Below are 14,990 nucleotides of genomic sequence, written 5' to 3'. Positions count from 1 at the left end.
CCTTCCTATTTAAGATTTGAAATTTAGTAAAGACAAAATTACAAGGACTTTCTACTATGAGTAAGATCATGATATAGGGTCCATAAATTAATAAGGCATGTTGTGTGCTGGTCATCTAATTTCCCTTGATCATTGGATTTCCCTCAAGTTGGATCCAATGCTCAAGCTGCTCCCCTTTTTCTAGCTAGATGGATTCAACCTCCTCTTGACAATCTTAAGATGAATTGTGGTATGCGTGTCTCGAATTTCTAACTCATTTTGAAGATTGACATATTCTGATAAAATTTGATGACCATCTAAATTAGATTTTTTCTGAGGTCTGTGATGGTAGCAAATGGCTTGGGCCCTACTAGGAAGAGTTTTTATATGTTATAATGGCTTGTTGTGTAAGCAAGTGAGATTTGAGGTTTTCGTATTAGGGTTTTTGGGCAAGTGCTTTTGCCGTGAGTTTGGGTGTTCGTTAGAGATCTCCATTATTATTTTTCTTCAAAACATGATGAATGATCTTATTATTTGTCAAAAAACATAGCACATCACATCAGTAAATATCATTAAATCTTTGAATCATCTTGTGCAAATCTATTTATTTTCTTCGTTTTCTTTGATGTTTGCTCTAACAAACTGTGATGCGGCCTCACCGATAGATTCCCAGGTTAGGGGTCTTGCATTATCATTCGTGATGACTTGGTATTCAGTTGTTTGCCTTGTCTAATTTACCAATGTAAGGTCCATAGTTCTTGTTTGGTCATAGGTAAAAGTCCCCGATTGAAGTTAAATCAGAATGAGTGTACATATAATCTGATGACACGTGTAGTAAAAGAAGATTTTTATATTATCTTTTGGGATCAGATAATTCACGAGACACCGACCAATGACAATATTGTACACTTGTCACTTCCTTAAAAAAAAGACGGTTCGTACTTCTTTCCATTCAACCACATCCGTAGCAGCATAGATTAAAGATAGTTTACTTGGAAAGGATCCAATGGAGTTGGTTCCAGTCAAGTAAGTTAGATTTGGCATGAATCCTATCTTATATTTCAATCTGATGGAAATATCTGACAACACTAAACTTCAAAGATTCTAAATCAGTGGTTTCGTAATCGTGGTCTATTTTAGGTCAAACGCTTTTAAATCGAGGTGCGTGCGCCTCTCGCTTCCCGCATCTTACGAACATACTCTGCATCTGTAATGTCACCCACCCGGGTTTCGTAAATCTCGTCAACTACGATGAGACTTGAGAGCTTGCGTTCCATTTTCTCTTTCTCCTTTTAGAAGCATCTGGAAATTCGATCAACCTCTCTCTCTATATAAGCATCTTCATTTGAAATTTCCAGGAAGAAGCGAAGGAGAAGCGAAGGTTTATATTCGATCTCTCAGGCGGAAGTTGTTCATTGTCGTGTTAAATCTCTCTATTGGGTCGGCGACTGCATCTCTGCAGATCGGAAGTTCGTTTTTCTTTAGAAATTCGTTTTGATTTACAGTTTCTGAAACGGGATTTCTGTTTTGCTATCAATAGTCTCTAAAATTTCCTAAGTTTTAGGTAATTGGAAAACTAAACTGTATATTTAGAGTTTTTGTAGTACGAAGCTTGAGATTCTGGAAGTTATGTGTTGGCTTGTAAGGTTTTGCAGAGAAATTTCATAAGAGTATGGGTTCCCTTATATTTTTTGTGTAAATTTATATTAAGTAAAACCTAAAATCTAGTATGCTCCAATTTTATTTATTCCAGTACCTAAAATATTAATTTATTAGATCTTAAGAATTTAAGGCTTTGAGCATTATTCTGTGAATCTGCTAAACAGGAACAAATAGGACATGACAATGGGAATACATTGTTGTCACTTTTTCTTTCTTCCTTTTTGCTTTTCAAAGAATCCTTTTTTTTTTTTTTAATATATAATTAGGGGTAAAAGGATGTGGCTGATTAGCAGTGGGGATGGGGTTTGTTTTGGATAAAGTACAGCTTTTCTTTATGTAATGTTGATTAGCTTGTTCCCTTGCATGCTTTCTGTTTATAATCAATTCTATTGTTGTTTTGTGAATGTTTCTACTTCTTGTTTGAGTGAAATTGTCGTGTCCGTTTGTGATAGCCACTGCTCTGTGTTATGTATTGTGAACTTTTGGATGAGTCTATTAAGCGCTTAAACTTTTATGCATTTGATAGAAAACAAGTTTGATAACTCATAGTTTAATAGAGTTCTGGAATGTATACTCCTGGGGTCTATGCCTTATTATATTGTTCAGCAAAGTGGAAAGAGTTGGATGCTTTGGGTAGAATCTGCTCCGCTAGAATACAGACTTTCCCTTTAGTAGGGGTGACGATGTTTGAACTTATCCTTCGGGCATGGGAAATGTACTATAATATCCTTGTGCCAGTTGCACCTTGAAGATAATAAACAATTAGTGATCAGGGCTTCTCGATAGAATATTAGTTTTTATGTTTCGACATTCGGTTGACATCCACGCTCCTTTTCTCTTTGTGATAAAATTAAATCATAGAACCCTGAAAGAATGAAATAGCTCTCTAGAACTCTCTTGGAAATCAAAGTGCTTGAGGAAATGTTGCCTTTAATTTAGCTGTTATAATTTGTGATTTAATATCTGTGATTTCTGTCTTTATGATGAATGTCTTGAATGAATGACGGATAATTAATTGTGGAAAAACACCATCTTCGTTGAAACTATTGCAGCCTAAATTAATCATCAAAGAACCTCAGAAAGCCAGAGAAAAGAAACAGGAAAGAGAAAGAAGAAGACATGGGAGTAGAGACTTTATTATGGGAATTATCTATTAACTAGGTCAGTCTGAGTTGAGCCACACTTGGAAGGTTTAGAAACGATAATTTGAACTGGAGACTGATAAAGAAAGCATCTTGGGAACCCATTCCCAACAAAGTTCATAAATCGTGATTTTTGTTATGGTGCTTTTATTCTTTCTCAATTCTGATATCTTGAGAGAACAGAGTATTATGACCCAGCAAAGAGAGATGAGGAAAGCATTAAAAGGCAGCCAGCGCAAAAATGGATCTTTGATTAGTTTCACTAAAACTTGACAGTGACTTCTTACTTCAAAGAGAACAAGAATTTTGAATCTGATTCTGATATAAATGAATGAGGCAGGAAGCTTATATATACCTTCCTCCTTCATTTTCTAACAGTCTTCTTTTACTTTAAAGTTGAACTGTGGTGCAGAGTACAGTAACTTTTCATGCAGGATTATCTATCACAAGTTGCAGGTGTTCTGATTCTCAAGGTTTCTGATTCGACTAGGGCTAGTTTTGTAACTTACCTGAACTTACAAATTTTATGACTTTGTTGCAATATTCCGTGTCAGTAAATGAGTGAAAAGTAACCAACTAACTCTGAAGTAGAATGTTCTTATAGGAGAGAGGTACCCCTTGTGAATGAATGATAATGGAAGTTTAATTTACCAGAAAAGACTGTGTGCAGTACTGCAACGTGAGGTAGGCTCGTCCTGCATGAGCAATTGGATCAAATTGATTCTCCCAATGATTGCACTTATTTTCTCCCCTGTTACTTCTTTTTTGGTTCCATGTGGGCCCTTGATTTCATTATGTATTGCTTTTACCAGTGGCTCAGGTAAATCTGTTGCTGGAGCACAATTTTTCTCAGTATGGTTTCTGGACTTCTTCGAGCAATCAAGTGATCATGAATTACTAGTTGCTATTCACTGCTGAAGGCTCTGGAGATCCTGGCTCTGAACTATATTTATTATATGGGGTTATTATAGCTCTGCATGTTCTGATGAATCTTCTGTTGGAGTCGCTGACTGGAGCTTTGCAACGTTATTTGGATTGTGTTCTTTCTGATTTCAATTGGTCTGCAGCAGTATATGCGAAAGCAACAATATCTTGCAGTGTTTGGTATGATCGGGTGACTTTTGTCAAGTTGTAGAATAATTGCACTAAATATGTTTTTTGTGCAGGTGTGTTAAGTTTGTTGCCACCTTCATGCATTCCCGCTGTCATCAAAAAACTCTGCATCTGATGGAGGAATATTTGGTCAAACATTCTACATCTCTTGAACTTGATGGGCTGGAAACAATTAAAGATAATGAACACATGGAACCAGCTGCATCTGATGCATGTTCTGAGCAGTCCAATGGAGGGTGCATTCTCGAAGAAGAGGCAAGAGATAATTTAAACAACAATGTGACAGAAAAAGGATTAATGGAATATGGGTATGCTTTGGCAAACTTCTTAGCATCACACAAATTTCTATGCATTCTCCTTCACTCCTCAAAATAAAATTCTGTGACTTGCTCAGTTGAATTTTGACATCGTGTCTTCACAGATGTTCACATTATCAGCGGAGGTGTCGCATCAGAGCGCCATGCTGCAATGAGATTTTTTATTGTCGCCATTGCCATAATGAGTCAAAGGTTAGGTCCCAACATTGTTCCATTGCCTCCCCCTCACCCTTAAGCAATTTTATGAGAATCTTCTTTTGTTTGGGATTTTTAGTTTGTTTAAATATTAATATGTGTGTAAACAGGAGCGTTAGATACACACATCTTAGTGTTTTAGTATTTGTCACTATATCACCTTCATGGTTGATAGAATCAGGATAATGGATTGGTCCTTGTGGTGCTCCGCTAGCCATTGATCTTAAATGAAGCCTCCTCATGTGTGGGTGCTGAATTATGTACATTTGTCTGACTTATTCTGAGAAACTTCTAGTTTATATATACTTTGAAAATTTAGATTGTCAGTTAACCACCTCTTTATTGTTATCTATGAAATTCATTAAGGGACCTCTAATGGAAAGTGAGGAAGTACTTCATCCATTACCAGCACAAGAAGATATAGGACAAAGGCTGATTTTTGGTTTAAATCACTGATGTTGAATTTTTTTGTACTTAAACTAGTTGGTCTGACTTCTTCTACAACATCGTATTGTGTCCCTGTATGTTCAACAATAACCACAAAATCAGACTTATCACAACTTAATGGGGTCAGCTACATAGATCCGTGCAAAAACAAAAATGAGAATGTAAGTAGGAGAAAGAAGGTTAAAAAAAAAAATGGTACAAAGATAGTAAAAAGGAAAGTAGAAGGAAAGAAGCCCAACGCCAGCAAGACAAGAAAATCTCAATTAAACGTGGTCGGCTACATGGATCCTTGCCCTCCAATTGGCTCTACTGAGGTCATACTTGGGGCAAGACCTAGGAATTGCATGTCATTGCTCACTACTTATCCTATAGTTTTTAATGCCCCTAGCTCCTTTAGCTCCTTCAATCGGATCAGATCACTCCTTGTTGGGGTATCTTCAGGCCTCCATTGGACTTGGCCATACCACCTGAAACAGATTTCCCGGAGTTGTCATTGATCGGGGCAACTCCCAAATCAGCTCTAATATGTTCATTCTTTATCTTATCCTTCTTAGTTTTGTCACACATCTATTTTAACATCATCATCTCAGCTACACATAGATTCTCTATATGACACTTCTTAACTGCCTAACATTCGGACCCTGTACATCATAGCCGGTCGAACAACAGTCCTATAGAATTTTCCCTTAAGCTTTAAAGGATATGTCGGCCATACAACACTCCAGACATCTCTCTCCACTTCATCCATCCTACTTTGATTCTCTGTAAGACATCATCCTCTATGCCACCGTCTTTATTTATGATTGACCTTAGATATCTAAAGTAGTCACTTTGTGATGCCTCTCTCCCTTCAATTTTCACCATATCGTTATCTATAATAGTGTGATTAAAGTTACACGTCATATACTCTGTCTTCGACCTCCTAATATTGAAACTTATTATCTCCAGAGTTGATCTCCATAACTCCAACTTAGCGTTTATCCCTGCTTTTGTATCATCCACAAAAACTATATCATATACACAAACGTTGCCTTGGATGCCCTTGGTTAACTCATCCATGATAAGCACAAACAAATAAGGGCTTAAGGCCGGATTGTATCCCTATATGTTCCCAAACATTAATCCTTAGTTATTCTATTTATTTTCTGGATTAGTTTTCTCACAATATGTTTTTTTGCGGTCCTAGTCCCTACTACGAATAAAGAGTTGAAAGATTATCAGTCATTTCAATCCTAAGGTTTGAGAGAGAGATTTATTTTCTCAGATTATTTGATTCGATAAGTCATGCAAACTTTACTGGAAAAAAAAAGAAGAGAGAGAGAGATAAGCCATGCAAAAGAAATCATAACATCATTGTTATGTGCTGGTCTTACCCAAAAAAAAAAATTGTTGTGTGCTGTGGTGCCAAGGTTAAAATATCCGTACCTTCGACACCTGAATGTGCAAGGAGTTACCATTGGTATTGTGCATCAAGTCTGTGCCATTTGTCTAACTTCTCTTGGCAATCAGTTTCAAATCCCTATACAAGTTAACCACCTTGATTTTATATGGAATGATTCAAACATCCGGAAAAAGAGAACTGCTTTGAACCTGCAACCATTCACGGACCTGTAAAAGAGACTAGATGATGTGTCAAACAGCCAAATCATCTTGATCTACCATGGAACTGTTCAGCCTGGATATGTTTATTGGAATTTATTTGCCTTGAAAGGTTAAATGGTTCACAATGTTGTAGGATTAGATCCTAAGTGAGTTCAGTGGATTTCCAAACATTGGAAGTGTCTTTTACTTTATAAGTAGAGGCTGAAAAAGAAAATGTGGAGAAGTGCCGTGGGGTTCATTGTCAAACATTATTTCCTCAGGTTTCAAAATGGTTCCCTCCCCCCTCCAATCATTTCAGCTGGAAATTAAAAAGAACAATGATGGAGTGACTTTGGATATGAATTGGTTTGCGGGGTGTGTATCTTTTTTGGTTCTTCCTCCCTCCTTACTTATCTCTTTTGGTTGTTTGAAATATTGAATATGCAATTGTTTTTGTCTTATACTTTGGTGTACAGAATAATATAAAGGTTGAAAGGGCTCACAGACATGACCTCCCTCGACATCAAGTACGGCAGGTAGGTCCGGCCCATTGTCAATGTTTCCTTTGGTAGTTTTCTTGATTCTCCGTGTGCATTTAGTTAATAAGTCCCATTACTGAATTTGGCATTTTTTTTTTTAATCTCTCCAGGTCATTTGTTCACTTTGTGGCACTGAACAAGAGGTGAGTTCTAAATATGGTTTCAATAATTACACCACCTATATGGCGCCCCAAAAAAGAAAGAATGTTAATTTTTAGTATAATAACCTGCACTTTTGTAATGTTGAGAGGTACTAAAAAGAACTCATGCTGGTGCCAAAGTGCTGTTTGAGTTCATGTTTTGACGGAGATTTTGGATTCAAGTAAAAGCCAGAATGACAAGATAAGTGAAAAAACACCAAGACCTAGCTCTTGTTGTTTATGAGCATTTGGTTGAGCCAGGGACAAGGGGGATTGAATGAGTCTTATCAATGTAAAGGATTTTCATACACCTACAAGGTGCTTGAGAGATTCAGAGAATTTTGTAATCTTCATCATTCTCTGGAGAGGCTCCATCAGTGACGTCAAAAAACAAATTTAGTCTTTCCAAGGTTAAATCTCAATATCCATCTTGAGGCAAAGTCTTCATTTGGTGTCCTTAACCCTGGAACTCTGAAGTGTTTGAAAATTGTGGCCTTCTGTGCATTCTTAACCTGCGGGTGGAATTTGTTGGGCTGTGCCTGGAAAGGATAAAAGAGCATCAACGGTCATCTTGGCCTCTGTCCTAAACTTCAAGCTTAGCCTGGTCTTAAGTAGGCTTGTCAGGGATAAGTTATACTACACATATTTGTTCACATATATAGCTATAACCATAAATCTGTAGGAGTAAAGGATCTCGATGAGACTAATTATAAACTAGTGAATTTGAATAAGAGAATAATCTGTGTATGTTCTTTTACATATTTTCCCATTCTTAGCCCTGTATTTAATATTCCTCTACTGTTACTGGGTCCAGCAAGGCTTGACAAGCTTATTTAGCCAGCCAGCCACTCCTGCCTTTCTGTTTTACTGGGCCTTTTAGGAAGTTGTGATCCATATTCACCCCCCCTAATTCTGTTTACTCTCCTTTGAAATACTAATCAAATATCCAAAATGCTGTTTATTCTTCACTGCACTCCCCTCCCCCTCCCAACAAAAAAGGGGAAAAACTACTGATTTCTGCTGCGGTGGCTGCTACTACTACCAGGTCCAGCAATTTTGTATCAATTGTGGAGTTTGCATTGGGAAATACTTCTGTGAGATTTGCAAGTTGTTCGATGATGATGTGAGTAGCCAGAAAATATCCTTTCCCCTCTCTCACCCCCCACCCCCCACCCCCCACCCCCGGCAGTATCTTACCTCTTGTTTGCCAACTTGCAGATGTCAAAGAAACAGTTTCACTGCCATGGTTGTGGGATTTGCAGGTATTCTCTTCTCAATGTCCAAAATCTCGTGGATTTTATTTTTCTTTAATTTCCCCTTATTCGATTGTGTGTTGACTTTGTCTGATTAGTAATTCTGCTTTGTTTCTGCCATTCATCACTGATAAGTATTATACCTGGTTTCAGAATCGGTGGGCGTGAAAATTTCTTCCACTGCTATAAATGTGGTCAGTCTTTAGTGTCTCGTTATCTTTTTAAGAATTATCTTATAAATGTGGTAAGTCTTTATTACTAATTATCATATTGGTTTTCTATGAAGGTTGCTGTTACTCAGTTCTGCTAAAGAACAGTCACCCATGTGTGGAACGAGCGATGGATCATGATTGCCCTGTTTGTTTTGAGGTGAGATATTCCTATTTCCATCTCTTGCCACTCCTGCATGTGAAATTCAAGGGAGTGGGTTCCCCATGATGCCAGTATGGGGAATCTTCCATGCCACACCAATGGTGGTGCAAAGAATGGTATCATCAACATGGGCCAACATGGTCATGGTAGGATAGGGACACAATAAAAATAAATAAAATAAAATAAAAACTGTGTGAGACGGTAATAGTACACTGGCGTCTTGGGAAACCATCTAGTTTCTGCATCATTGAGGCTTGCTCATAACTCATTTGCCATGTTGTTCTGCAGTATCTATTTGAGTCCACAAATGATGTGATTGCCTTACCTTGTGGACATACTATTCATGAAGACTGTTTTAAGGAAATGCAGCAGCAGTTGCAGTAAGGATTTGTTCTGTCGTTTGCCAATCTATTTATTTCCTTCTCATTGCTTTGAGAGTTCTCGATATTTATTCTGATAAGCACAACAGATATGCTTGCCCTCTATGCTCCAAGTCAGTATGTGATATGTCCAAAGTGTGGGAAAAGTTTGACATGGAGATTGCAGCTACACCTATGCCTGAATCCTACAACAACAAAATGGTTTGATATCTCTAGATCTTTATATCTGCTCATTCTTTCATTTGTTTCTTTTATATATGTGCTCTTACTGTGTGGATGTGCCTGATTACAGGTTTGGATCCTGTGCAACGACTGTGGAGCTACTACACAAGTGCAGTTCCATGTTGTGGCTCAGAAATGCCTCAATTGCAAGTCCTACAACACCCGGCAGACTAGAGAAACCAAAGCAGCAACATCCTCAATGCAGTGATAACATACTTGTGACCAAACAGAATGCATGTGGAATCTGGTTCATTCTAGTTCTGTTGATGAGAGCCCTCTCTCTAGTTACCTATTGAGTGACATCCATAAGGGAAGGGAACAGAGGAACTGCAACCCATCATTCTACATTCTGTAGCCTTCTTTTTTCTCTTGTATTTTATTCTCCATTGGGAAATTGTAGAAGCTGCCATCATGCCTTTGGTGGTTCAGATGGTCTGTTCTTTTAGTTCTATGGTATTATAATTTTCAAAACCAGAATTTCTGAATGCCATGATGTTGGGGTGCCGACAAAGAACATAAGATACGAGAACTGTGGAATGGTGACTTCATCTTGCTTCGTATCAGGATGAGAGGATTCGGAGCCACTCTAATGATGGAGCTTGAGTCCTCTGAATCACTACCATATATGTACAGCATCATGGGCACACCACAACAGGAGATCAAAGTGGTTCCTGTACAATGGATGGGACATTGGCTTCAAGCCAGCATGCGAGCCTGCGATGTTAAGGGCTTGGAGAAACAGCAGCGGTTCTTTGGGTGACGGATGATTTCTGTTGGTGGATGGTGTCGAGTCTAACCTCCAATGTGACTGCAGAAAAGATGATGCATGGTTATAAAGTGGTTCCTGTCGAAAAGAGGATATCCTTGACTTTATACTAGCCTTTGATACAAAAGACTCAGAAACAGTAGTTGCAAGTTGCAAGTTGCAAGTTGCAAGTTGCATGTGACAATGAAGAGTTATTTCATGAACAGGAAAAAGGATTTTGTTGCTGGATGAGGTGCAGTCTTATCTCCAATGTAACTTCCAGTTTTCTTTCTGAATGATAAAGGTTGGGGTTCTCATTTCTCTTATAACATTATTTCCTCATCATCATCTTTTTTTTAACTGAACTTCACTATGAAATCAGGAATTGACTTGGTTTAGGGTTAATTTCAAGATTAAATTTTACTTTTATAGTTTAGGCCAATGGCACACCTGGAAATACAATTTTGAACGATGAATTCTATTGGGGGGGGGTGAATTACGACTTGAATCTCTGCACAGGCAGTAGGGAATTAGAGGGCCATTTTTAGATTTTTGGCGCCGGAATCCTTTATGGTCGTAGGGTCACACAATCGGGGAGCATTCTCTATTCCCATTAAAATATCAGTTTACCTTTTCACTCTCAATTTTTGTGGAAACATTTTGCTAAAATTACGTTTACATTGTTTTCACATTTTCTTTTCTTTTGACACACTCAAATCTGTTCAAGAGACTTGTAGATTCCCTCCCGAGTTATAAAACGCCAATAATAACCATGCTTGGCATCTTACACACCATGAAATTCTTAATTGTGTCATGTGAAGCATTACCCAAAGGTAAAAAAATGGCGAAATTTTGTTTAAATTTCATCTTATACAAGAGGTAGATAATGCATTTACAGACGCATGCAACATCACACTCACTATTAACATTCTGAGAAATATATTTCAAAATTTACACTAATTCAGGTCAACAAAATGTATTAGGTAAGGAGAAGTACAAGCTCAAGGCCTCACGGGCATGGATCCCTCATCTATTAGTCAACTCTTCCATAACTCTCTCTCTCTTTTGGATAACGAGAGTTTTCAGGCTTTCGACTCGACTAGATTAACCGACCTCATAATTATAGGACTGGATCATTAACAGGATCAATCAGAAAGTCAAATTAATCCTATTGTGAATGGTTCCAAAAAATGTTACTGAGGTGATTCAAACCCAAAAGCTTTTAGAGGCATCGTGACCAAGATCAAATCACCATTATTGGATGAACCCCTTCGACTCTCTCTCCCTCTCTCAAATGTCAACTGTTTTGTGAGGGGTTTAATGATAACACAACGCTAATTAAGTGGTGAGTGTGCGTGAACAGGGTTGGCCGGTATATTAGTTATGACTAGGGAACATGCCGGTTAGCATGACTTAAGATAAGTTATAACAGTATAAAATTTTAATAAAGTGAAACGTACCATTCATTAGACCGCATAGCGCAGTGGATTAGCGCGTTTGACTTCGGATCAAAAGGTCGTGGGTTCGACTCCCACTGTGGTCGATGTGTTTTTTTATTTTTGGTGAAAACTGTTCTACGCTTCCCTTGCCCTTACTATTACTCGAGGCAGATTCCATATGTGTTGATCAGATCGTATGAGAATGGTTCTCGGAGAATCTGATCTATACTGTTTTCCATTCACTCCAGCTAACTTTTCTTCACTTCCCTCTACTCCTTCCATTGTTCATGGTTTTGAGATTTCCTTCTCCGGTTAAACTCCAAAACTGTTTTTGAATAAATTATACGTATGCCCCTGGCCTCCCCCACACAGCTCCCTCACAGTAAAATTGAATTTGTATCTGTTCCCTCCATCTCCTACATCACACTGAAATTATGTTTCTGTATAAATTGTATCTGTACCCCTCCCTCACTCCTACAATTCAATGTGTAAACTGATTCACATATGGTATTTTGGTATATCAAGGTTTCTGCATGAGTTCTGTTGAAGGTTTCCACATGAATGTGGTGGTGCTGTGGTGTTCCTACGAATGTTGCACCGAATGGGCATTCGAGAAAATCATCCAACCTCCTCTTCTCTGCCAACAAAATCTCTGATTGTCTCACCAACACCAGCTCAACCAGAGGTGTCAATTGAGCCCTCATCAAAGTTAAGCTTGGAAACAAAGGCAACAAGCTGGGTATTACACAACTAACTCTTGCTGTTGAGAATTCTATTCTAATTCTAGTGTAGATAATGTAAATGAAGTAAAACAATCTGCCTCCCAATCTTATCTCAATAACAATACACTTATTCCTTTCTGCTTCTTTTTAAAAATTCATTTTGTTTATGGAAAAAAAGGGAGAATGAATACTGTTATTTAATCATAGAGCACTGTAGGTGTGTGTCCAATCTGGACTTCTCATAATCACAATAGTAGGGGTAATCGAAGGAGAGTGATGTTTGCAGAACATTTTGGTAAATCAAGAAGCCTGATTATATAGAACAACTCTACAAAAAGGAATAAGATACGCATGATACAAACAGCAAAAATACAGGAGTTTACTTGCTTATTAAGAAGCATCAGACTGGGCCCCATGCTTTCTCCTCCTCGTATTTCTCTTCACAGAAACAGCAGCATTGTGGCCTGTTCTCTTTGCCTGATGTTGATCATTTACAGCAACAGCAGCATTGCAGTCTTTTATCTTTTCCTGATGTTGATCATTTACACTAACAGCAGCATCGTTGCCTGTGCTCTTCTCCTGATGTTGATCCTTTACAGCAACAGCAGCATCACTGCCTGTGCTCTTTTCCGGATGTTTATCATTTACAGCAACAGCAGCATCACGGCCTGTGCTCTTTTCCTGGTGTTGATCATTTAAAACAGTGCTTGAGTTTATCTGACTCCTCAACCGTAAAATCTCACCCTTTGCAGAAGCTAGTTCCACTTGCAGCTTCTTTGCTCTCTTCTCAAAACTCACTCTTTCCTTGCCGAGCTTCATCACAAGGTTCTGGGCATCTTGCACATTTTCTCGAGCTTCTTGCGAAACACATTTTTGCTCAACAAGGGACTTGTAAAGTATATCATTCTCATCTCCAAGGTTAGCAATTCTAGAGTTGGTCATTTCTAGATCTCTTGAAAGCGTTAAAGCATTTCTATTCATCTCATTCAGTGACTTGGTGGCCTCTTCCAGGTCCATTTCCAGAGCCCTTCTTGCTTCCTTGTCTTTTAAGATTTGCTTTCCTGAAGCCTCCAGCTCCCTCTTCAACAAAGCAGATTTCTGCTTTTCTTCTTTTAAATCATGAGCAGCACTTTCTGCTTTTCTAAATACATCAACCAGTTCCTTCTTTAAGTTATCACGAGTATCTGTTACAACTGCCAGTTCACTGGACCTGCTTTGGAGATCTTCTTCAGTTTTCTCCAGAAGTGCCTTCACTGATGCAAGCTCACTTGAAAATACTTCAACAGTTGACTTTGCCTCATCCAAATTTTTCTTTAATGATTCCCGTGCTTCAATGAATTCAGCCCTAACCTTAGAAACTTCAGATGAGAGCTCTTCGCATAAATTTCTTGAGTGTTTCAATTCTTTTGACAGATCCAAGACCTCAACCCTTGACACTCCAAGAGTTTCCTTTGTGATTTGGAGCTCATGCGTCAGACTTTTTACATTGCTCACTTCTATCTCCACCAATTTCTTCAATTCATCCCTTTCTTGGGTTAAATTGGTGATTGAAGCCTGAAAGTTGGAAGTCTCATTAAAAGCAAGCTCGAGCTTTTCTTTATGTTGATGAAGTTGTTGCTCCCTCTTCAATAAAATTTCAGCATCTAAGGCAGCTTTCTTTTCAGAAGACAACTTAAGATTGTTATAATCTTTCTGAAGAGCATCCATTTTTCTGTTCTTTTCATCTCTTTCAGAAATTAAGGAACTTATTCTGGCATTCAGATCTTCCATTGCAGAGTTCTTCAAATCTAGTTCTCTTTGAGTCCTAAATAGTTGGTCTTTCACAGCTTTCATTTCTACATTTGCTTCTGCTAGGTCAGCCTTGGCTTGCTTGCAGATAGAATCCAAGTTCTTATATTCCATCTCCTTTCCTGCAAGTGAGGAACTGAGATTTCTAATAGTATCTTCTTTTTTCGTCATCTCTACACTTAACAAGTTTATTCTTTCCTGCAAGACTTCAATAGAATACAGCTTCTCCTTCAGGTCGGCTTCAAGCAACATTTTGTCCTCAGCAGCTTTCTTGAGGTCAGTTTGAAGTTTATCCGTCTGGTCTTCAAGTTCCTTGATAAACCTTCTCTCACTTCGTAGCTCTTTCTGTAAGCTTGTTAATGTACTGTTTGTTGAAGCTAGTTCGTCTAACAATGACTGCTGTTCTTCCTTTGCCTTTCTAATTTGCTTGGATCGTTCTTCTTGTTCATTCAGTAGCATTCTTTCAGTGCTGTTCTGCAGCGAATCCATGGCTGCTTCTTTTCTACTCAGTCTGGCATTTATCTGCATCTCAAACCATGCAAAAATTTTAAAAACCACTCGATTCATTATGACGAACCGTCTAGTAACACAAAACTTTACAATGGAGGTAAGTAGAGGTTATACTGATTCAATTGTTGCTTCAGCAGCCTCCTTCTCCTTCTGTGCCAATGCATATAATGCACCAAGAACACCTGAACCAATAATGCCAATCACATTCAAAAGTAACGCAAATGGATTTGGTTGTGCTTCTCTCTGATGTAGTTTCTGCGCACAAAAGAAATCCAATTTCAGATGTTTCAAGTTTAAATAAGTTTAGCTTTAAAATCTGTTCCATTGCTTCCAAAACACAAAAATAAGCAGAGGTTCAGACCTCCTTTTGAAGATTTTTTGGTGTTTGAGGACCTTCACCCCCAGGCATTCTTATGCTTTTCTCTTCTGAAGAAAAAAAAAAAA

The 14,990-nt window shown here is 38.2% G+C and overlaps 2 protein-coding genes and 1 non-coding gene across 12 annotated transcripts in view; 2 read left to right on the top strand and 1 right to left on the bottom strand.

Moving 5' to 3' along the window:
• The first annotated feature begins 1,132 nt into the window (after positions 1-1,132).
• Positions 1,133-10,413, top strand: LOC122062153 (probable E3 ubiquitin-protein ligase RZFP34). 9 transcript variants are annotated; one of them, XM_042625885.1, is made up of 14 exons: positions 1,133-1,360; positions 3,388-3,467; positions 3,596-3,887; positions 3,950-4,204; positions 4,318-4,405; positions 6,913-6,972; positions 7,086-7,118; positions 8,161-8,238; positions 8,334-8,377; positions 8,504-8,562; positions 8,655-8,737; positions 9,029-9,120; positions 9,210-9,321; positions 9,413-10,413. In XM_042625885.1, the coding sequence occupies exons 3-14, from the start codon at positions 3,769-3,771 to the stop codon at positions 9,548-9,550; spliced, it is 1,161 nt and encodes a 386-aa protein (XP_042481819.1). In that variant the 5' UTR covers positions 1,133-1,360; positions 3,388-3,467; positions 3,596-3,768; the 3' UTR covers positions 9,551-10,413. The 9 variants fall into 9 exon arrangements, with proteins under 9 accessions (XP_042481819.1, XP_042481804.1, XP_042481811.1 ...); XM_042625870.1 differs by having other exon boundaries at positions 1,133-1,448; XM_042625877.1 differs by lacking the exon at positions 3,388-3,467 and having other exon boundaries at positions 1,133-1,448.
• Positions 10,414-11,556: 1,143 nt separating this feature from the next.
• Positions 11,557-11,630, top strand: TRNAR-UCG. The gene has a single exon. It is a non-coding gene; the product is annotated as a tRNA-Arg (tRNA).
• Positions 11,631-12,468: 838 nt separating this feature from the next.
• LOC122089366 (MAR-binding filament-like protein 1-1) overlaps positions 12,469-14,990 on the bottom strand; it is a 4,407-nt gene continuing 1,885 nt past the window's right edge. The window contains exons 2-4 of one of the 2 annotated variants that reach the window (XM_042659038.1): positions 14,908-14,969; positions 14,661-14,801; positions 12,469-14,558 (exon numbers count right to left, since the gene is read on the bottom strand). In XM_042659038.1, the coding sequence (XP_042514972.1) occupies positions 12,639-14,558; positions 14,661-14,801; positions 14,908-14,969 (2,123 nt within the window). In that variant the 3' untranslated portion in view covers positions 12,469-12,638. Of the gene's footprint in view, positions 14,559-14,660; positions 14,802-14,907; positions 14,973-14,990 lie in introns of both variants that reach the window. The other variant, XM_042659028.1, reaches the window with a different exon arrangement.

The sequence above is a fragment of the Macadamia integrifolia genome, chromosome 2, assembly GCF_013358625.1.
Source record: "Macadamia integrifolia cultivar HAES 741 chromosome 2, SCU_Mint_v3, whole genome shotgun sequence".
Taxonomy (NCBI): Eukaryota; Viridiplantae; Streptophyta; class Magnoliopsida; order Proteales; family Proteaceae; genus Macadamia; species Macadamia integrifolia.
The sequence above is the reverse complement of the archived record's forward strand: the minus strand, read 5'-3'. Positions and strand labels throughout refer to the sequence as shown.

Bases quoted from the DNA above. Each gene is read 5' to 3' on its own strand.
- LOC122062153 (XM_042625885.1), top strand. From the start codon at position 3,769: ATGAATCTTCTGTTGGAGTCGCTGACTGGAGCTTTGCAACGTTATTTG. The intron at 7,119-8,160 runs GTGAGTTCTAAA...TACTACTACCAG, and splicing joins TTTGTGGCACTGAACAAGAG to GTCCAGCAATTTTGTATCAA. The intron at 8,378-8,503 runs GTATTCTCTTCT...ATCACTGATAAG, and splicing joins CATGGTTGTGGGATTTGCAG to TATTATACCTGGTTTCAGAA.